The 22,658-nt window shown below is 41.2% G+C and overlaps 2 protein-coding genes across 3 annotated transcripts in view; both read left to right on the top strand.

The window, feature by feature from the left end:
• Positions 1 to 2,473: 2,473 nt before the first annotated feature.
• Positions 2,474 to 22,658, top strand: part of GLB1 (galactosidase beta 1) — a 40,207-nt gene continuing 20,022 nt past the window's right edge. For both annotated transcript variants that reach the window (XM_042475167.1, XM_042475168.1), the window contains exons 1-6: positions 2,474 to 2,627; positions 17,156 to 17,325; positions 18,382 to 18,532; positions 19,342 to 19,402; positions 20,428 to 20,522; positions 21,299 to 21,479. In XM_042475167.1, coding sequence (XP_042331101.1) covers positions 2,493 to 2,627; positions 17,156 to 17,325; positions 18,382 to 18,532; positions 19,342 to 19,402; positions 20,428 to 20,522; positions 21,299 to 21,479 — 793 coding nt within the window. In that variant the 5' untranslated portion in view covers positions 2,474 to 2,492. The remainder of the gene's footprint in view (positions 2,628 to 17,155; positions 17,326 to 18,381; positions 18,533 to 19,341; positions 19,403 to 20,427; positions 20,523 to 21,298; positions 21,480 to 22,658) is intronic.
• On the top strand, positions 2,505 to 7,639 carry TMPPE (transmembrane protein with metallophosphoesterase domain). The gene is made up of 2 exons (XM_042475169.1): positions 2,505 to 2,627; positions 6,078 to 7,639. The coding sequence occupies exon 2, from the start codon at positions 6,170 to 6,172 to the stop codon at positions 7,490 to 7,492; it is 1,323 nt and encodes a 440-aa protein (XP_042331103.1). The 5' UTR covers positions 2,505 to 2,627; positions 6,078 to 6,169; the 3' UTR covers positions 7,493 to 7,639.

Raw genomic sequence — 22,658 nt, 5'->3', positions numbered from 1 at the left:
AGTTTAGGAGCAGTAGTAGAGAAGGCCCTCTGGGAGACAGATGTTAGCCTAGATTTTTTGGGCTGTAGTAGATTTCTTCCAGAGGACCTTAGTGTGTGGGACGGACAATAGGGAAGAAGGCATTCCCTCAAGTACTCTGGGCCCAAGCCATGTAGGGCTTTAAAGGTAATCACCAACACCTTGTACTTTGCCCGGAAACTAATAGGCAGCCAGTGCAGGGACTTCAAGACTGGTGTTATATGGTCATTCCTAGAAGTTCCCGTGATCAATCTGGCTGCCATATTTTGTACCAGCTGAAGTTTCCGAACTTGGCACAAGGGTAGCCCCAAGCAGAGTGCATTACAGAAGTCCAATCGAGAGGTTACCAGTGCGTGTACTACTGTTTCCAGGTCCCTCGGCTCCAGGAAGGGGCGCAGTTGGCGTATCAGACGAAGGTGATAGCAGGCGCTCTTGACTGTCGCATCCACCTGAGCTGTCAATTGGAGCGACGAGTCAAGAAGCACCCCCAAGCTGCGAACAGAATCCTTCAGGGGAAGTGTGACCCCACCCAGAACTGGCTGACACAACTCCATTCCTGGATTTGGGGTTCCTATAGCAAGTACTTTCGTCTTACCTGGATTCAGACTGAGTCGGTTTTCCATCATCCAGTCCATTACCGCCCCAAGACAAGCATTCAGAGGAGAGATGCCATCCTTAGTCACTGCTTCAGTCCGAGACATAGAGAAGTATATTTGGGTGTCATCAGCGTACTGATAACACCCCACCCCATGTCTCTGGATGATCTCTCCCAGCAGCTTCATGTAAATGTTGAATAGCATTGGGGATAGAATCGCACCTTGAGGGACCCCCGATTTGAGCTCCCTCTTGGCCGAACAGTTGTCCCCAAGTGATACCATCTGGAACCTGCCCGAGAGGTAGGATCGGAACCACTGCAATGCAGTGCCTCCAATACCCAACTCTCTCAGGCATTCCAGAAGGATACCGTGGTCAATGGCATCGAAGGCCGCTGAGATGTCCAAGAGCACCAGCAGGGTCACACTTCCCCTGTCAATGCCCAGACGGAGATCAATTTTTAGAATTTGGGGTTCATCTTCCTGTGGCTCTTCATTCCATGTGTCCTTCATTTTGAAGGAAGGAGCTACTTCACTTAAAGTAGGGTCAGGCTGCATTCCTTCTACCATAGATATGCACCCTAAGAGACCTCAGCATGTTGACACCAATTGGAGTCTGATCTGGGATGCTAAGCAGGTCTGGGTCCTTTTAGTGTTTGGATAGGAGACGGCCTAGGCATCTGGGCTCCTTGTGGACCTCTAGAAGCAAGAGGACAAGATGAGGGGGATTTGTGGAGAGTAGACCAGAGGCCTGTGGGTTGAAGTGGCCCCTGGTTGGGCGTTGTGGGGAGTCTGTGTGGCTGCTCAGAACTGGGGGCTTGTCTTCTTTCTGAGCAAAGCAGGAGGAAGAAGAGGAGGCTGTGGCCTAGGGTTTCCTCTGCTGGTGTCTAGTAGGCGGTGCTGTGTGCCATAGTCCTCTTGGGGTGGCTTTGAATTGCAGAGAGGGAAAGATTGGAGCCTGGTTGCCAACACCATACCACCCTGAATGTGCCTAAACTAGTCTGATCGGAAGCTAAGCAGGGTTAAGCCTGGTTAGTGCTTGGATGGGAGGTCACCTGGGAATGCCGGGTTCTGGGGTTTTTTTTTTTACGTCTCTATTTTCTATCTAGCCGCCCAAACATCCAAACATTGGACTTAAAACGAAACAGGAAAATAAATCCAACTGGTGGCCATTTCCCCTTTTAACCTGGCAGGGCCCTGAAACCAAAGGTGCGTCTCCACTGTGGAAATGATTCACTTTCATACCGCATCGTTTGCCAAGGGACCATCTTCTAGAGTCCTGGGATTTGTAGTTTTTCTGAGGCTCCAGCAGACTTTGAAACTGGAGAGCTGGGAAAGTGAAAGAGCAAGGCTGCATCCACACTGGAGAGATAACTCGGATTGGCGTTGCTTTAACTGCCCTGTCTCAAGGCTATGGAATTCTGGGAGTTGGAGTATGTTGTGGGGCCCAGCCCCACAACATACTCCAACTCCCAGAATTCCATAGCCTTGAGACAGAAAAGACTGGAAGCGGTGCCAAACCAAGTTATTTTTCCAGTGTGGATGCAGCCTTGCTCTTTCACATTCCCAGCCCAAGCATGCTGGTGCCTCAGAAAGGTCAAAACGCTAGGATTGTATTGGATGGAGGCATGGCAGTTGCAGTGAAGGTGCACTATTTGTCCAATGTAGAAACACACAAAAAGGTGTGTGTCTGTGTGTGTGAGGGAGAATGTACTACTATTCCTTGAGGCTCCTGTCTGGGTGCCTCAGTCAGCTCTTTGAGGCGCCATTTTGCGCCCATCCCCTTTGCCTCCTCCTCAAGGCTTTCATTGGCCGTTGGCGAAGGCAGTGTGGGCGAGGCACCCTTCCCTCAATGCCCCTTCGTCAGCTGATATCCGAGTCATGTGGGACCTGGCTCCAGAAGCCTTCCTTAGTCCTTCTCCTTCTCCTCAGGCCGCCTGGCTCCTTCCTGGCAGTGCCATGTTGGTGCCATTATTCCTGCTCCTGACACTCTCCTCTGAGGGACTGGGTTCCCCTGTAAGTACTCCTCCCTCCTCTAGAGCCACTCCACATCCACTCTCGGTTTGGCGCCGTTTTAAATGTGTTTTGGCTCAAGGCTATGGAATTCTGGGAGTTGGGAGTTCGTTCTGGAGTCCAGAACCAACTCCAACTCCCAGAATTCCACAGCCTTGAACCAAAACACATTTAAAGCGGCGCCAAGCAGCCATTATGGGGGGCGGGGGGAGGCTAGGAATTACATCTGAAACTGCCATGTAAAAGAGGCAAGGAATGCTGGGAAGGGAGCATGGCTTCTGACTGTAATTGAGAGAGAACAACTGAAGCGAATGGCCGCAGTCACGTGACGGAGCCTCCCTGGCCCTTCTTCTGCCACTTGGTTTTGAGGAAGTGCTCTTGTCTCCCTGGAGTCTCTGGAGAGATCTTGTAGCTTCTTTGAGGCTCACAGAAAGAAACAAGTGGCAGCATGAGCTTTCCTAGACTTCAACCCACTTCCTCAGATGCATTTAGATGCAATAATAATAAGTAGAGATCTTGTAGCTCCTTTGAGGCTCACTGAAAGAAAGAAGTTGGCAGCAGGAGCTTTCCTACACTTCAGCCCACTTCCTCAGATACATTAAGATGCAATAATAATAATGGCCCTGCAGAGATGGGCCCTTTGTGCATGTGCCTTGGGACGGCACATGCACACGCCCTGCAACCCTAGCACATCACCATGAAGCCATAGCTGCGTGGCACCATCCAGACGGCGCGCACAGCTATGACGTCACTACGATAGGGCAGCCTTGACAGCAACAAACTAGTTGCTAGTCCCAAATGGAATAGATCCATTGAGATTACCGCACAACACTCTTCTAGTGCTGCTATATTGTTTTTTTACTGCTCTGGTTGCCTCCTGTGGCATTCTGGGATTTTCAGTTGAGGGAAAGGCATTTAGAATTCTCAGCCAGAGAACACTTAGTTCTCACTGAACTACAAGCCCCAGAATGCCACAGGAGGCAGCAGAAGCAGTAAAGGTGGAATCACAACACTAAGAGTGTAGCGTGGTGATCTCTCAATTGGTAAATCATGTGTGTTAACTCCCATTGATGCTCAACTTGGAACAGCAACTGGATTTAGGCCAATGAAAGTTGTCTTTAATGGAGGCAAATGAAGAGAGGTTTGAAAATGTCTTTTTAAAAGTCTAAATCATCATGTGGTCTTTTCTATAAAAACTGAGGCCCCATACAGACTGCCAAAATAAAGCTGCTTCAGGTCACTTTGGAGGTATGTGGTTTAACTGATGCAAGTGTCCTAAGAGTCCGGAAGCTGCTCCAAAGCTGTGCTCCAGTACTTAGGACTGGACTGTGGCTTTGGCATGGCTTCTGGACTCTTAGGACACATGCATCATTTAAACAGCATACATCCAAAGTGACCCGAAGCAGCTTTATTTTGGCCTGTCTGTATGGGGCCTGAGGTTGAAAATACACTGCAGAAATAATCCAGGTTGAGACTGCCCAATGGAGCCCATTCTTTATAAAATTATTGTCCTTTTAAAATTATTTTTATATAATTGTGTGCAAGATTTTGGTTGCAATGTAGCCTTATTCCACATGAGTACTACTATACATTTGTGTTGAGGAAGCAGACGAGGAAAATTGTCACCTGTCCTGATGGTTCTTGGCACACAGATTACATCTCTTTGTACTTTGTATTGTGTAACTCTTTTTGCTAGAGGCTAACAGATATTACAGACTGTGATTTGCATGGGCAGGTACTGTAGCTACTAGGTAATTAAAAAGAGTAGCAATGATTTTCTTAACAGTATTGGATATACTTCATAGACAACAGCTTCCTTTTTCCTGAGTAGCAATAACTATCCTTAGTAGAGCTGGTATGTACCATTGTATGTAAAGTACGTTAAGGGGAATGAACAATACTATACCTTTATTAATAGGATCAAATGGTGTTGTGATGTTTGTTTTGATGGATGGTATGTTTTTGGTTGCTGTGAATGGTCATATTTAGGTAAAAACCTTGGTTAGAAATATGTTTAAGGAATTGAAAGCACTACATGTTGGAAATGAGTTTTTTAGACAGCATCCTTCTTGTGAAGAATGGGATTATAGTGAATATAACTGTTAAAAGATTTAAACATGTAAACTATTCTGTATCTCATACATTGCCAATACATAGATTCTGGTTTTCGTTAATGATCATATTACTGCATGTATGACTTGAAAAAGCTAAGTGATTCAGGCTTCTATTATTCAGAGTGAACAAAACGGTGTTCTTGTAAATGTGGATAGTGAGATCTTCATGTTCATGGGTTGGGAATTGTCCTCTTGACGTTGTGGCACCACTTTTTCAGTTCAGAAACAGAAAATCAGAACTAGCGTATCTTGCGCAGCAGTTATTCCATGTTTTTCTTTCCACACATAGTTGTAATGGGTCATAGCAGTGCCACTACTAACCAACATTTATTAAGCAGCGCAAGAAGCATTGCCTAGAATGTTAGTAATCTCTTTAAACTCAGTGGGAATGTAAGCCAGGGTTGAGACATCTTTGGCTTTCCAGATATTTTGAAGTCAAACTCAAAATCTCTTATCATTGACCCTGAAGGCTGAGGCTTCTGGGTGCTAAAGTTTGAAATATCAGGAGGTAAAATTGTTCCATGCACCTGATATAGTCTAAGTGATGAGCAGCATAAATAGTTCAAGTGAAGTAGGCACACACTTTCTGGTGCTGGGGTGACTTATGATAGCCTTTTACATTTTGAGCTGCATGTCACACTTATATCAAGTGCATGGAACATTTGTTTGATAGGAGCAAAGTACCATGTACATACACATACACTCTCAGTTCTGATATCTGACAAATATTATTTCAGTAATCCTTACAACAATCCTATCAAATACTTACATCTTACCCAGGTGTGTATATGAGAGAGAGAAAGAGAGACCAAGTTTCAGAAAGTTGTCCAGTGAGTTTACAGCTGACATTTGAATTGGAAATCTCATGTTTATAGCCTTCACAATATATCTATCTATCTATCTTAAAATAAGATGAGTAAACTCTTATGCAAAAAGCAGGGTTTAAGAAATATTAACTATAAGCCTCTGTATTTAAAGAAAAGCTTTAGATTTCCTTAATATCCACCCCTCCCCAGCAGACCACACTCATTTAGGGGATGAATTGTGTACAGTTCTTGTGGATTTTGCTGATATGATAAATGTTTTAACACTAGAGAGTAAAAACGCTTTGTAGAAAAAGAAAAGTGTTAATATTTAACCAATATACTGTTTGAGTTGTAGGCTGCTGAATATGCTTTTATTTATGCAGGATCTCAATATTTTTTTTAATAAATGAACAGTTCTCATTCTAAATGGTATTGCTAAGTGCTGTGTATCATCAGTTGCTTTTGTCTGGTTTCCACACTTGGAAGAGAAATGCACTTAATTTTCCAAAGCTGATAGTAGTTCCTGGTTTCAGGCTGAATAGATCAAGAACTCCATCCAGAGCTACCTTATTGCTTACTGAAGCTCTTGCAGAAAGGAAGAATTTGGGACCGTTTAAGAATAGAGATGATCTTCAAGAAATTACCGATTGAGGCAAAGGTTGCTGGGATTGCTGGAATTGCCTTCTTCTCCATGGTAGTTTCACGGACGTACCTGGTTGAAAAGACTGAGGCGAAGAAATTGAGATATCTGCTCAGATTCCAGATGTTATTATTTACTAATGCCCTAATGTTCATAGGGTCCCTTTACATATGGAGACGCCTGGTGACTGTGTTCTACAGATTGTCAGCCACCAGTTCATTCTGTTTTGTCTTATGGAAAACAGTTGTGTTCATTTTCCTGATTTTGTCACACTCAAGCTTTTTTACTTTGCTGTTTCTTGTCACAGAGGAGCCTTATTTATTCTCTCTAGTTGCTTTCACCTGTCTTGGAAGCTACATTATCCTTATTTTCTTCCTGTTCACCCTAGGGTCTCTGGAACTAGTTTATAAATTCTTGATCCAAAGAGATACAAAGGCAATAATTAAAAATGGTAAACTGGCCATGAAACCAGTTTTAGCAGTTACAATAACAATTGCATTAACTATTCTTGGGCTTTTCAATGCTTCGCAACCTCCTGCAGTGAAGTCGGTCGCCATTCCTGTTGACAAACTGCCATTGTCTATGGATAACATGAAGATAGTATTACTTTCTGATATTCATCTGGGGCCGACTGTTGGGAAGACCAAACTTGAAATGATTGTGGCAATGGTTAAAGATTTAAAACCAGACATCACTGTCATTGTTGGTGACCTGACTGATTCTGAGGTGAAACGTCTTGGAGCAGCTGTGGCACCTCTCGGCAACCTTGAGTCCCCACTGGGGACTTTTTTTGTCACTGGGAACCATGAGTACTATACCTGTGATGTCAACAACTGGTTTGAATTGCTGAAGTCACTCAAGATTCATCCTCTCCACAATGAGAACGTAAAGATAATGTCTCCCAAAAATAGAGATACTGAATGGTTTTGTCTGGCAGGGGTTGACGACATAGAGGCTAATGCATTGCATTATCCAGGGCATGGCATGGATTTAAAGAAGGCTTTAGGAGGCTGTAACAGTGATCATGCAATAGTTCTTTTGGCCCACCAGCCTCTTGCTGTCAAAAAGGCTCTTCAAGCTCACCCAGATATAAATTTGATCTTATCTGGGCACACTCATGGAGGGCAGATATTTCCTCTTAATATTGGTGTCTATCTCGTGAATCCCTTCTTCGTTGGTTTGTATAAAGTTGGACAGAGCTCTTTTGTATATGTCAGCCCAGGGACCATGTACTTTGGAATACCAATGAGATTGGGGAGTAGAGCAGAAATAACGGAGATCATTCTGCGTTCTCCCTCATCAGTATAGCAGCTTTGGAATATGTTTCTTTCCTTGGGCCTGTGCAGCCAGTCATCTGGTGTCAAAAATCAAGTCCCAGAGATTTATTTTGAAAGCTGCTGGACAAGTGTTTAGATTAAATTGTTTACATTAAATTAAAATTATTAATGTCTTGAATTATATTGTGTAAGGAAAACACAGTGTTATAAGACTACTTGTACTGTTTCTAGTAATCAATCCTTCACATTTGCAGATTTGATTTTGTGGATTTAATTAATATGATATGTTTAGGTCCTTCAGCATGACTCTGGCCAACTTTCACCAGATGTTGCACTGGAGGACCTAGAGATTCCTAGTAAGAACACTTCTCTAGGCATTTGTAGGTCCTCCAGTACAATTCTATGGTCATTGTCCTGCAGAAGTTCACCATAGAGTTGCGCTGGAGGACCTAGAGACGTGATGGTGAACATGCAATGCCATTTCGCCAAGGACGGGCCCGGGAGAAGGAGGAACAGGAACATGTGTGCCCGTTTTTCTTCCTCCTTCCCTTTTCTCTCTGAGACAGCTGGAACCCAGAAAATGGTGCTGGGGAGAAGGAGCCAGAGGTGCATGCCTTTGGCTCCTCCTCCTAGCTCTCTCCCAGCCTTCAGCTGCCTCTTCAAGAGAGCTAGAGGCTGGGAAAGGGACAGAGGGAGGAGGAGCGACCAGTGTGTGCCAGTGGCTCCTCCCCAGGAACCTTTGCTGGCTTCTAGCTGTCTTTGGAGAGACAACTGGGGGCAGGAAAAGGTCCGTGGGTAAGAGTGACAGGCGTGTGTCCAGTCCTCTTCTTCCTCACTTACCTTTCTTGAACCCCAGTGGGCTCCAGATAGCCCATTGATGGTCAGGAAAGGTCCGGGAAGAAGAGGACAGGCCACATGCCCAGTCCTCTTCCTCTTCCTCACACCTTTCCTGACCCCCAACGGGCTCCAGAGAGCCCGTTGGGAGTCAGCAAAGATTCAGGAAGAGGAAGGCAGGCCATGTGCCTACTCCTCTTCTTCCTCACTTACCTTCCCTGACCCCCAGTGGGCTCCAGAGAGCCCATTGGGAGTCAGGAAAGGTCGGGAAAGAGGAGGACTGGGCTTGTGCGCATGGCTCCTCCCCCCACAGGCTTTTGCTGACCCACAGCTGTCTCTCAGAGACAGCTGGGGGCTGGGGAAAGGGTGAGAGGAGAAGCCCCACCCCTGGAGGTTGGAAGCCCCACCCCCAGCACACAGCCCTGTCCTGGGGGGCTGAAGCCCCGCTCCTGGCACGCGAACCTCAAAAGGTTCACCATCAGTGACCTAGAGATTAAAAATAATGGGTTTTTTATTTGCAGTTTTTCCACTTTCTCAGGGGTCCTGCATCCCTAACCCCAGTAAATGTGGAGGATACACTATACTTGAAGTTTAGATTTAAAAGTGGAATGAAAAACAGCCCTGATCCAATTAAAGTTAGTCACTTTTAAGTCTCATGGTACCAGTTTAAAGATTATGACTTGACTTGACAGCCTTGACAAGTCATAATCTTTAAACTGGTCTTGTTAGTAGCCATTGATTTGAACAGCAGTCTTCTATTTGGGTATCTTGTGCCATACCTATGGGAGAATCCATCCTATTTCTTTCTTGTTGCTTTTTTAACAGTGTGTGGTTAATTCCTTCCTCTTTGATTTATTTGGCATTAAAAATGTATATGCAGTAAAAGCACATGTGATTCAAATGCAATCCTAAGTGTCTTTACTTAAAATTATTTCATCTGCATTCACTTGAGTTCACTCCTGATAGGTCTGCATAGGATTGTTATAGCCCAGTTTTAGTTACTGATGTATTTTTGTACTATCACTTAATGCCACCTGTGATTAGAAAAGATCCAGATTGCTCTGTATTGGTGGGGAGTTTAGAAAACAGTTCACCAAATCAGACCCTTGCCACAAAAAGATCTTCTCAAAAGACTTTGTGGCATGGCTAGTAAAAGGTTCTTCAAATGAAATGTTAGAGCCTACAAGGTTTTGGGGAGGAACTATGCTATCAGGCCCTTGTGTCATGATTTTGGACTGCCTGAGAACACAATGCTACTCTCCTAGGTGCTATTTTCTCTTGAACCGTAGGTAGTAACCTTGCTTGTATTAGAGATAGCTGTATGCAGAGTGATGTCAAGACTCAAGCATTAAGTAAACGGTGTATGCATGTCCTTATGACAAGAAGCTATTAAAAGGAGAACAGCATCTACAGGTGACCCTCCACTCTTGCAGCTTTGACTTTTGCAACTTTGATTATTCACAGATTTGTTTAATATGACTCTTTTGTCAACTTCTGCCAAAAGTCACGCTGGAGGATGTAGAGATTCCTAGAGAGAACATTTTTCTAGGCATTTGTAGTTCCTTCAATGCAGTTTCATGGTCAGCATCTGGCAGATCTTGACCATAGAATTGCCCTGGAAGACATAAAGATTCCTAGAGAGGTATTCTCTCAGGTAAAATTTTTTTAGTGTTTTTTAAAATTTCATCCCCCCCTTTCATGGGAGCCCCATGCCCCTAACCCAGTGAATGCGGAGGGTCCTCTGCTGAAAACATTCTCTTCTGTTCCTCCCACAAAGCCTGTTCCATTGAAACCTGCTGGATTTGCCAGTTAAGAGAGTAGGTGCTAAATATAGGCTAGAATCTGACAAATGCCAAAGAACGATTGCAACATAAACTCAGGATGTAAGTGAGGCTTAAAGTATTGTCTAGTAGGACAGGAATTAATGTGCAGGTTGAGAGGGCAATGAAAAAGTAGAAGGAAATGTTCTACTTTCCCCATGGGTGGGGAACATATATGCACATATGACAGTAGTGTGGAAGTTATGCTTAGATTTTGTCAAGAAGCAGAATGCATTAAAAACAAGGCATATAAATTGCTCCAGTAATAGGGTTGTTACCTCTTTATTAGAGAGATAATAGTGGTCTCTGGTATAAATCACTACTTTTCTTTTCGTGGCTTTCTGCTGGACCTAAAACTGACCCAGAAAACATAAACAAAAAATAAATTTACACAAAAATTAATTGAAAACAAATAAATTGAACTATAGAGCAAAAGGCTTCAGACTCAGATAAATTGCACTGTAGAAAGAAAGTGACACAGCAAGTTAAGATTGTAGATTATAACCGATATGTAATATTTCATCTCTATGAAAATATATAGAGGCCTGGTTCTCTGTTATACCAGTAGTTGTTGCTGTGTAAACTCTTGTGTTTATTTAAATTATTTTATAAATTGCGTGTTTTTTTAATTTCTGTATTTCTTAAACTGTGTTGATGGATTAAAGATGAAAAGAGTTAATAAAATATTTTTAAAACTGCTCCTCAAAAAAGACCATTTGTTATTTGGTATTTAATGACAGTTCTGGGCTGGGTTCACCAGTAAAGATGTTTGGGTTTTAGTATATAACAAGGAGTCTTACTGCCTCTGTGGATCATTATATGGTGGCAGCAAATTACTTGAGGGAAAATATTCTGGATTCAGCAGATAGCCTGAGTGATGTGCCCTATAAACTCTCTAGGTCTTGGAGAATTTCCCCCTTGGATCACCACAGGTATATTGCCTCAGAAGATGGAGCTCCTTCACCAGCATCTTTAGCTCAAAACTCAAGTGATATGAAGTGAAATAGAGTTAGCACTGGGCCGAGGACACAACCCTGTAGCACACCACTGGTCATTTCTCTCTAGGATGAAGAATAGCCATTGCTGAGCACCCTTTGGGTTCGGCTGTTCAGCCAATTACAAATCCACCTGACAGTTGTATTGTCTAGCCCACAATTGTCTAGCCCCAAATCAGATTGATTTCTTTACCCTTTGGCAAATTCTTCTGTCTTTAGGATTACTTCATTGGTTCGTAGACTCTTGCACACTTAACAGCTGCATGACAACCAGAAATTAAAACAATTTCAGTTTGCTTTCATCCCAGCCTTTCCATAGCAGAAGATGTGCATTTGCCTCCATTTTGGAGCAAATAGCTTTGGATGAGAGAATATTGAACACCATCCTTACGACAGCCATGATCATGAGACTGATCAGCCCCCACTTGCTGTATATTATTTTTAAAGGTAATAACATGACAGTTTTAAAGGAAACTAGGCATTTAACACATTACCTAAGTTTTACCCCTAAAGATTGCCAGTGAAGTGGAAATCAGAATTAGAGAGGAAGGAGGTGGTATGCAAATGTAAAGTGCCATTTAAGTGAAGCTCTATTTCAGCTTGGTGAGACTTCCTTCTGTCAGGATTAGATAACATGGCCCTCCATATACTTTTGGACTACAACTTCTATCAGCTCTTGCCAGCATAGCCAGTGGCAGAGGGTGGTGGGAGTCGTTGTCCAACAATATCTAGAAGGTCACATGTCCCCCTATTCTCTGCTATTGTTTATGTAATCCCTATGAGTATGAGTTTGGCCCAGTGGATGGGGAAATCCTAAGGAAGAGGCTATACTTATTGGTTAGATTTAGGAGGAGAGGGATAGCTGGAGAGGAGCTGCAGTTGCCAGGGCTGAGGAGTAGACCCTTTCCCCTTTGAATAAGGCAATGTTTTCAGTTGTGTATTCAGAATTAAAACAAAAGGGTAAATTCACACTGGCATCTCACTGAATGCTTGGAACTCTGGGAACAGCATATACATGTCCAATTTAATGTATACATTGTTGTACTATTAAATATTGATATTGGGACTTACATTGTGATTGTTTGCAATATTCAATTATAGTTGGTGCCATAGAGCCTAGAGAAAGAGAGGTATATTTGCATATGGGCTTTAGTTGTGAGGCCAGCTGAAGACCTGACAACTGTAACCCACAATGCCTATGTGTTATATAGAGTAGCAGAACAAACTGCTCCAGATACGAATGATTCCCTCTGGTGCAAGACTTAATGCCTCCAATCACCAATCCTGAAATATTGAACTCCTGCCTCTTTAGAAAGTACTGTACTTTTATTAGGAAGAGCTGAATAATCCTGGTAAGTGCAGTAATGTAGTTGCCGTAGTTTCTAAGGAGAAGGCCATCAGGTGGATGGGAAGAATAGACAGTCATCTCACATAATTAGCAAGTACTGTATGTCTTTTCTTCTTTAAAATATTTTGTTAATATACTCTTATGCCACTGCCCAAGAAACAGAAGAGGAATCCCTAAACATTTATTTATTGATTTGTCCACAGACTAATCAGGAAAATGCTTTAGAAACAGTATTTAACAACTGATGTATCTCATTCTCTCCTTTCCCTGCTCATTGCCTTTTAAAGAGCAAGTACTGGAGAAGAAAACAACAGTAACCTACAATACACATATGCACATTCACTGTGAAGTATATGTCAGTTAGAGCCATGGGATTTATTCCCAAATAACTATGCTACCATCAGGCATCTGGCTTTTTCTAATCCTTTCTTGCATTCATGTTTAGAGATTAAGAGTTTTCATAAAGGTGTAGAAACAAGTAGACACACACAGTGATGTGATAGATCCTAAGCAAGATCCTAAGCAGCTGTACTTTGTACCCATTAAACCAGATGAAAAGACAGCCATTACTCCTCTCATCCCAAGGTGACCTGTTCTCTTTAGCCAAAGGGGAAATCAGAACTAGAGAGGAAGGAGGTGATACGAAAAAGCTGTTAATGCCCCCCAGTTGTGTTGAACTACAACACCAACCCCTTTCATCCTGTCTAGTAGTAATGCTGGCTACATATGATGGAAGTTCTAAACCAACACATGTGGAGGGTGCCATATTGAAGAAGATTGAACTAGAGATTTTAAAAGCCTATTAGTCTTTGGAGTAAGTGATAGGTGGGCATTATTACATATTTTAAGCACTTCTCTTGCTTAAGGTAAAAACAGCTGTACAGCTTTTGACAACTCTGTAGGTGGGTATGAGTTGACCATCCAAGAGGCAAAGTTATTACAGCTTATTTTCAACAAATATTGCATCCCGTTATGAATGACCAGATCATTTCTTGAATTTGACGGAAGCATTTCCTAGCACAAGGCTTCATCAAAGTCAGCATAATCCTACTGATATTCTTTCTCCTTCATCATGGCTTTGTATAGAATATAGGCATGAGGGAAAAGTTATGCAAATGCTTTAGCCATGTTTTAAAAAGGGTCTGATAATGCTGCTGTGATTTCAACATTTATCCCACACTCTGCTCACCCCACTAAGACAGCATCTTTTCTTGATGTTTTTATTTTGCAGATCGTTTCATTGTTCCATATTCCACAGTAGTCATGAACTCGTGTCTCAGTTTTCCATGAAATCCTTTAGTTGAGCCAGCATGTTGTAGTGCGATTTGATTTAGTGGTTTGAGTGTTGGATTATAACTCTGGAGAGCAAGGTTTGTATCCCTGCTTGTCCATAGAAACCGATTAGGTGACTTTGGGCAAGTCACACTCTCTCAGCCTTAGATATAGCAGTGGCAACCCCCCCTCCGAAAGAAATATACAAAAAAAAAAAACAAAAAAAACCCAAAACCCATGATCATTTCATTTTAGAATCATCCTAAATCAGAAATTGCTTGAAGGCACATAATAACAACGGAGTTAACTTTGCAGAGAGTTAAAATTTAATCCTGACTCTGCTAATATTTCCTTATTCACAATAAATAATTCATTATTATTGTTGTTTTGTTGATAACACAGTGTCATCAGACCATATATTGCATCAAAGCAGTCCATATGTTGCATTAAAAAGGGAGGGGGAATTGGTGATGACTTTAGCATGAGAAACAAACACCACCAGAAGAATGTGGAAGAGCACAAACAGAAAGGCTGCATGATTCAGATCTCAAACTAGGGCCTGTAGGTAGAAGCCAGAATAGAACTATGCAAATCAACCACAAATATATTAATTTAGTACAATGTGGTACATAATTATATGTATGTCTTATTTAAAACAGAGTTAAAGGTGATGTTGGATTACAGTTGCCATTATTCTTCATAATTAGCCATGCTGGCTATCACTGATAATAATAAATATCACATCAACTTGAGATGACAACTGTAATGACGAGTCCAGGAGTACTCCCAAGCTGTGAACTTTGTCCTTTAGGGGACGTGTGACCTCATCCAGGACTGGTTGACAAATTTCCTTGCATGTACTTGGGTTCCTATCGCTAGTACCTCCGTTTTCTCTGGATTCAGCCTGAGTTTGTTTTCTCTCATCCAGCCCATTACCAACCCAAGGCAAGCATTCAGAGGAGAGATGCCATCCTTAGTCACTGCAACAGTCGGAGACATAGAGAACCATATTTGGGTGTCATCAGCGTACTGATAACACCACACCCCATGTCTCCAGATGATCTCTCCCAGCAGCTTCATGTAAATGTTGAACAACATGGGGGACAGGATTGTGCCCTGAGGGATGCCAGATGTCAGCTCTCTTTTAGAACCCATCACCATCTGGAATCTGCCCGAGAGGTAGGAACGAAGCCACTGGAGCACAGTGCCCCCAATACCCAACTCCCTCACCACTGCTTTGTCATGGACAGACCATTTCCTAGTCAAAGTGGGATTGAAGGCCCATATCCCCCTCGGGGGGTGGAGGACCTATGGGTGGAGGACCTATTAGATGGAACTGTCTAAGTTCCAAGAAGCCCTAGAGGGTTCTATGGTTCCCCACTTTTGATTTAGAACATCGAAGCACTAAAGAGATAGCTGCGCAGTGGCTTCTGAAACACCAGGTGCATGAACATGGCAGTGGTATCGCACAATAAAATCTTTATATGGAAGTACTGTGAGGTTTTAATTCAAAATGGACTTAGTAGAGAATAACCTACTTACTTCTGACTAGAAAATTATAAGACGACTTAATTGTTACTTTAGACTGTTTTAGGACTGTGGAGGTGCTATTTTATTGGTGCTTTGCATTTAAAACAGGGCAACTTCTTTTACACGGTTCAATTACTAAAACTCTTATCAAACTATACCAATAAACCAAACAAAATAGTACTTTCTTATCTTGTTTTGGGATTGTTTTATAATTTTTGTCTCCACCCTGTAATACAGGGCTAAGTTTTCTGCATTTTGTTTGTATTTGAATTCCCCCGATTGTTCTTGCAAAGCTGTTAAGCCTGTTTGAAATCTCTATTAAAATCATTTATGGGAGTTGCTCTAGCTGTACAATATGAAAGGTCTAAAGGCAGTTTTTATTACCTGGTCATATTGCTGTTCTCTGAAAGCATTTTGCTGATGAGCTTTTTATAAGCACTTTTTCAGCTGTGCAATAAAAAAGGCGGAAAGTGCTCTGTCAGCATTACAAGGTTGTTATATGTATGCTTGTAAACATCATTTTAATTGTGCAAAGTATAATGCACAAATGATCTTACTGTAAGATCTTACTGCTTAGAACTATCCCAATGTTGTGAGTTAACATTGCTGCAATTATTATATAAGTATTTGTTTTTATGGTACTATATAGAGTATATAGACGCTATGGAGTAGTTTTATCATTAGGTGTTTGGAATGTTCATAGCATATGCTAACTTCATACTACTGGATCTGCTTATAACCACTGCGCCAACCATCAGTCTTTTCTTAATTGCTATTTTGGAATTAATTTGCTGTTAACAGCAAATGGCACAATTGTTGTGAGGATTTATGTCATGAGATTGCCTCACTGTATCGAGCATGAAGGATCATAATCCTTCTAACCGGAAGTTAGCCGGGCCGCACTCAGCCAGCAGCAATGGCAGGATAAGCCTGACTTTATCCTGGCATTTTGCATATGATAATACCTGACTTTATCCCCAAAGAGACTTCAACATGGCAGAGCTAAGTAGGGTTTTTTAGCAATGCGATAAACTCCTTAGTCTAACTTAGAATAGACTCAGGGAAGCAAATGTGACTTTAGTTAGTTTTGACTAGTTTAAGTTTCATTAATTTCAGTGGGTTTCCTATAAGTATGATGAAATTTCGATCTAGTGAAATGATATTTATGTTGGTTTAGCACAGATTGTTTCAGTAATAGGGAAAAAAGAGAAGTAAAGGCCTGTTACAGACAGCCAAAATAAAGCTGCTTCGAGTCACAGTGGAGGTATGGGCATCCTAAGCGTCCAGAAGAGCCACCCAAAGCCAGCTTAGCCCTAAGGACTGGAGCGGGCTTCTGGACTCTTAGGACACATGCATCATTTAAACAACATACCTCCACTGTGACTCGAAGCAGCTTTATTTTGGCTGTCTGTAACAGGCCAAAGTGTCTACTTTGGTTGAGTTTACAGAGACCAAATGATGCTCAGGCTAGGCAAGTTATATCTGATGTTATGCAAAGGTGGTTATTGTGATGATATTTTTGGTTGTAATCCCGCTTTGATCCGTTGGGAGAAGCGGGAAAATACAAATAAACTTCTTCTTCTTCTTCTTATTCTTATTCTTATTCTTATTCTTATTCTTCTTATTATTATTATTTATAAGTGCAGTTTTCTTATTTTTGTATTTTGTCTATGTGATTATTAAATCCCCATTTTGTAGTAAAGAAATCATAGACTGAAACTGGGAGGATGTGAACCACAAGTGAGGCAGTGGAAGAGGCAGCCTCTCTTTCTCCCTGCCTCCTTCTCTTTCTCCCTAAAGCATCTTCTGATCAAGGATTATATCACTGTCATTATAATAAGCTTTTCTCATTTTCTGAAAGTAAAATCTCCTATCCAACTTACTTATCTTTATAGACCACATCCCAGAGAAGCTTTGGAATTGATTATGAGCGCAACTGCTTCCTCAAGGATGGCCAACCATTCCGTTACATCTCAGGAAGCATCCATTATTCCCGTATCCCCCGGTACTATTGGAAAGACCGTCTCTTGAAGATGAAAATGGCCGGACTTGATGCTATTCAAACGTAGGTGGTAATGCAAATTGTGGGGTGGGACAGCCTCTGAAGATAAGACACTATTTTTTACTCTGCAGCCATTAGCAAAAAGCCAGCTTGTATGGTGATACAAGATTGTGATTAGACTTTGATGGAGGGCAGGGCAGGAGCAGCTGGAGTCTATTCAAGTTAGTGTTTTGGTTTTTTGTTCCTGTTGGACTTGAAACTTGCAAATGTTTCCTTTCAGAACAACAATAAGGTGCTACTATTAAGATGAGCAGATCTGTTAGCTCAGGATTTATTGCTTCTGTCTACCTAGTCTGTGCCTAGTCAGGAGGAACAGAAGCATATATTTCTGAATCTAAAAATAGATGAATAACATCTGCTGTACTTAAAACTGACAATGTTTTCAGAAGAGATACTAACTTTGCCATTCTGTTTCACCTCCTTGTGTATGTTATTAAAGGTTTTGTCCTGTGCTTTGTTCCGTTTCATCTGGAGAAAAAAAAAGGAACCCTCCAAGGTGCATTTGAACGAGGCCCAATATGTCTCAAGTCAAGAGACTTTTCCTCAGACAGGCTTCTTCAAAGAAACAAAACCATCTGTCATTCCTTCATGATACTTTGTATAATAGTCTCAGCTCCAACAAATGCTAACTAGATCATGCTTTCATTGTCACTCTTTAGATAAATATCTGGCAAAAACTCAGCATTCAAAATTATGAAAATGAACTTTTAAAAAATAATCAAGGTGTTGCTTTGATTCAAAAACCCATAAAGCAAAAGTACTATATACAGTTACACAGAACATTGACACAGTTCTCTATATAAGCTGTGTACAGAATCAACAGTATGAAAGAATTTCTTATGAGAAGGACGTTCTCTGAATATGGTTTGATTTTTCTCACACAGAGAAAATAGCAAGCTGCTTTCCCCTGTCTGCTGAAAATATTTTCTGTAAGCTGAAAAGATTTTCTGTATCACAACCATTAGTACTTCTGATTATTTCTAGTGCAGCTATATTGCTTTTGGGTGGTTCTAATCTATCACAAGAAGATAAGAGCACTATATATGGTGTTTTTTCCAGGTACGTGCCATGGAATTTTCATGAACCTGAGCGAGGAGTTTACAATTTCACGGGTGACCAAGATCTGGAGTATTTCCTGCAGCTTACTGAGGAGGTTGGATTGTTGGTCATACTGCGAGCAGGGCCTTATATATGTGCAGAATGGGACATGGTAAATAATTTCCTAGTTTTTAAGTTTAACCTAGGGGTTCTACAGACCAGCTTTGTGCTGGCCTGTAGGCGCGGTGAGGGCTAAGTGTCCGGACGCTCCGAGCCCTCACCACACTGCCTGTGCATCATTTTGGTGTGTCCCTATTTACACAGCGTGCACCATCATGATGCTCATCATGAGCAGCACCCAAACAGTGCTGTGCACAAGGGGCATCATCATGGCACGCGAGCACCTTTGGCGCCCCTTCTGGGGCACAAAAGAACGGGTTCTTTTTGGTCTCTCCAGAGGTCGCAGCATGTTGTTGCCACGGCCTCCTTCTAGGGTAAAAACAGGCGGCTAAACTGCACAGTCCCTTTAATAAGATGAAGGTTGAATAATGCATGAAACTAACAGTGCTAATATACAGCGCGGCAATTCTGTCTTCCATAATGGATTTTCTCTGGTAAGAAAAAAGACAGACAAACTAACAAGAGAACACAAGCCTGAAAATTGACAAGAATGACATCTTGACCTGCAGTAAACTTCCATGAATGAAGCAGTGTGATCGCACAAGAAAATACAGTACTTGGTTGGAAGCACCTTAAATTTGACAGAATCCATGATTAAGCAGGCAGATTGTGCCATAAAAGCCTTCCATGGAAGTGGCCTAATTCAGTGCAGGACTTCAATATTTTTTGAAAAGGGGATGACTACATACCCAGTACAGCTACTATTCTTGCTTGGGCTAGAAAACATATATTTTGTAAAACTAGTTATACATATATTTAATAGAACATACATTTTAACATGGGTTCTCACTTTCTTTTTAGGGAGGTTTACCTGCCTGGTTATTAGAAAAAGAGTCTATTGTCCTTAGATCTTCTGATCCAGGTAAGGAGATCAAATGAAAATGTGCGGTAGTCATTGTCTGTGGTTAAGACTGTACTGTGTGTGGAAATAAAATGTGATTATATGAATAGGATCAGGTCATACGTGTGAGTTTGATAACTCACGACTACTTTCAGATAAGAAAATATAACATTATACTTCTCTCTTACCCAAGGATATCATCACACAGTGGGGAAGAAATATAGCATGACATAGATAGTTGAATTAGGACTTGAAATACATCAGGGAATCAGTGTGGTGTAATGATTAAAGATGCTGCAGTAGGAAGGAGGAAGCTTACACTCAGTTCCCAGTACAGTATGACCCCTGTATCTGTGGGGAATATACTCCCATTTGCTGTAGTTAGAAAAAATCATGGATAATGGTGAACAATATATTTCTGGTTGAAGTTTACCATAGAGTCATGCTAGAGGCCCTCCAGATGCCTCAAGAGACCTTTTTTCCCAGACATGGGTAAGTCAAACTGATTACTAGTCCCGCAGATATGGGGGTCATAATGTAAAGCTCAACTAAGTGACCTTGGGTACTAGCACTTAATGGCTCTGATGTGAGTAGCGTGATGAATCTGCTCTGGGTTTTAATCTGCTTTCTAAAGGCGCTATCCAAGGGTCTGAACCCAATCCTGAAAGTATGGCAAGAACCTTGGATAGTTCCTTTAAAGTACTGTACTGACTAAAATCTGAAACAGAGTCACCCTCTTCCCCCAATGATAGCAGAACCATAGACTGCACTGCCAATAGCTCTCTATCTACCTAGTCTTCCCCCCCCCCCCACCCCTTTCAACCAATTTGAGCCCCCTTCCGAAAAAGCAAAATATTAATATAAAAATAAATTAACATCTAAAATAATAAATAATCAGGTTTGTGGGTAATGTCAGATTATTCAAGTGAAGTATAACGCAAATAATGATTTAATGAAAGACACTGACATGTTCCAAAACAAAGTGGATTTTGTCATTACAAAATATAATTTTAGATATGTAAATATTCTTGTTTCTAATTCTTCAGATTATTTGGCAGCTGTAGAAAGCTGGATGGGGGTCTTGCTACCAAAGATGAGGCTTCACCTTTATCAGAACGGTGGCCCAATTATCATGGTCCAGGTAAAATGCTTGAAACACAATGAGTACTGCTAGTTGCAAGCAACAAACAAAAACCATGAATGCTGTTTAAAATGTTTAAACATGTACAATAACAGCCAAAACCCACAAAATAATGATACTTTTAATGGACCAATCAAAATGCATATTTTGCATACCATCTGAAATGAGGACTACAACCACAATATCTCAACAAAAATTCAGGCTTGTGACTAACATCATTTCTTTTCTTTCTTGTTTATGATTTTTAACACCTATTCCTGGTGAAATGGCCAGTGTAGCTTTAAAAGCTTGCAACATGTATATTGTGCATTTTGGTTGTCCCAATAAACAGTATCACTGTTTTGTGGATTTTTGATGTTATTGTATTTTGCTATATGGCCAATGTGGCTACTCCTGGATATGCTTAATGATTAACCATAATTCCCAAAGATTTGCCCATTTGAAAGGCCATTGATGGTTCACTTGTTTAGTGGTATGCTTGTAAAATCTGGCACTGTTGGAGTGATTTCTTTAGAAACCATGTAGGACCTATGAAATGATGAAAGCAAGAAACCAAATGTTACAAAAGTCAGGTATATAATGTGAATAGAGTGGCAATGCCTACTGGGAAATTGTGGAAGTTGTAGTGCAAAAAAACCCTCTTCAAAGCTGTGACATAGTGCATGATCCAGGAGTTGCACAACATCGCTAAAATCTGCTGTGAATAGCTGATGGTGGGTATCAGCTTTTAAAAAATTTAATTTTTTGTGTACCTCTGCATTTTAATTTTTTTTTAGGTTGAAAATGAATATGGGAGTTACTTCGCTTGTGATTTTGATTACCTTCGTTACCTGAAAAATCTTTTTCGGCAGTTCCTCGGGGATGAAGTGGTGCTGTTTACCACAGATGGTGCAAGTCCGATCTTCTTGCGATGTGGAGCTCTTCAAGGCCTGTATTCAACTGTGGATTTTGGACCAGGTGAGTGGTAATCTTAAGGTTTCACACATACTGTACTTTACAATAAACTCCTTGACAGAGCTTCAAGGAGTTACTTTTTAGACTCCAACTCACTGAATCCTGCAGCCAGCTGGAGGATTCTAAGAAGTGTATTCCAAAAGGGTAAGTATTCCAAAGTCTGTTCTTTGAATGAAGTGAGACTTATTTCTAAATAAAGATCCGGAGGATATTTGCCAGTGTATAAAGGAATCCAGACTATTAATTGGTAAAACATAAAATATTGTTTAGCTCTGGGCTGCAGAAATTTGGTCCTCCCGATATTGTGGCATTGTACCTTCTACCAATCTTATAAAATAGTTATTCACAAGGACAGAAAATCAGTCCAAAAACATCTGGAGGGCAACATGTTTCTCTCCTCTGCTATAAAAGGGACAGCCAATACTGGAGGATACATTTTCTATCAGTGCAGGGTGCAGTTATGTAATAAACTTCTCAATAATGTAATGAAATAACCCCAATCTTTTTATTCTCAGATTATGATGATAATGATGATGATATCATCACCATCATCATCATCATCTAATCTTCCTCTTATTCTTGGTCATTTTCATTGCAGTTAAGACTGTGATCAAAAACGCACGGTAGAAATAATCTAGTTTGAGACTGCTTTAACTGCCTTGGCTCAATGCTAGGGAATTATGGGGACTATAGTTTTGTGAGATATTTAGCCTTTTCCGTCAAAGAGTTTTGATGTCACAATACACTAAAATTCCCAGGATTCTCCAGTACTAAGCCAGGGCAGTTAAAGTGGTCTCAAACTGGATTATTTCTGCAGTGTGTTTTGGACCTGTGACAGAAATTCAGACCCCACGTTGATTAAACCTATTTACTAATTCATATTTAAATAAGTGCCCTGGTGTGGAATTTCTAATTTTCATTTCAAAGATTTATGTCAAATCACCCTCAGATATTTTAACTTGTACAAACTTATTCCTATTAGCAATTTTTTCACTCTTCTTCTTTTTCTTAAATTTGCTTGATGTGTTCATTCTTCTTCCTTCTAGTTTCCCTTCAAATACATCTTGAACTATTCCACTTTTTCCCCTCAGAAAGTGCTTTATCATATTTGACTACTGGTCCTTTACTCTTTGCAATGCTTTTAATATGAATGCAGTATAAAATGGCAGAGATCTTGCACAG

This window comes from Sceloporus undulatus, chromosome 6 (assembly GCF_019175285.1).
Source record: "Sceloporus undulatus isolate JIND9_A2432 ecotype Alabama chromosome 6, SceUnd_v1.1, whole genome shotgun sequence".
In the NCBI taxonomy this organism is placed as follows: Eukaryota; Metazoa; Chordata; class Lepidosauria; order Squamata; family Phrynosomatidae; genus Sceloporus; species Sceloporus undulatus.
This window is presented reverse-complemented; position numbering and strand designations above follow the sequence as displayed.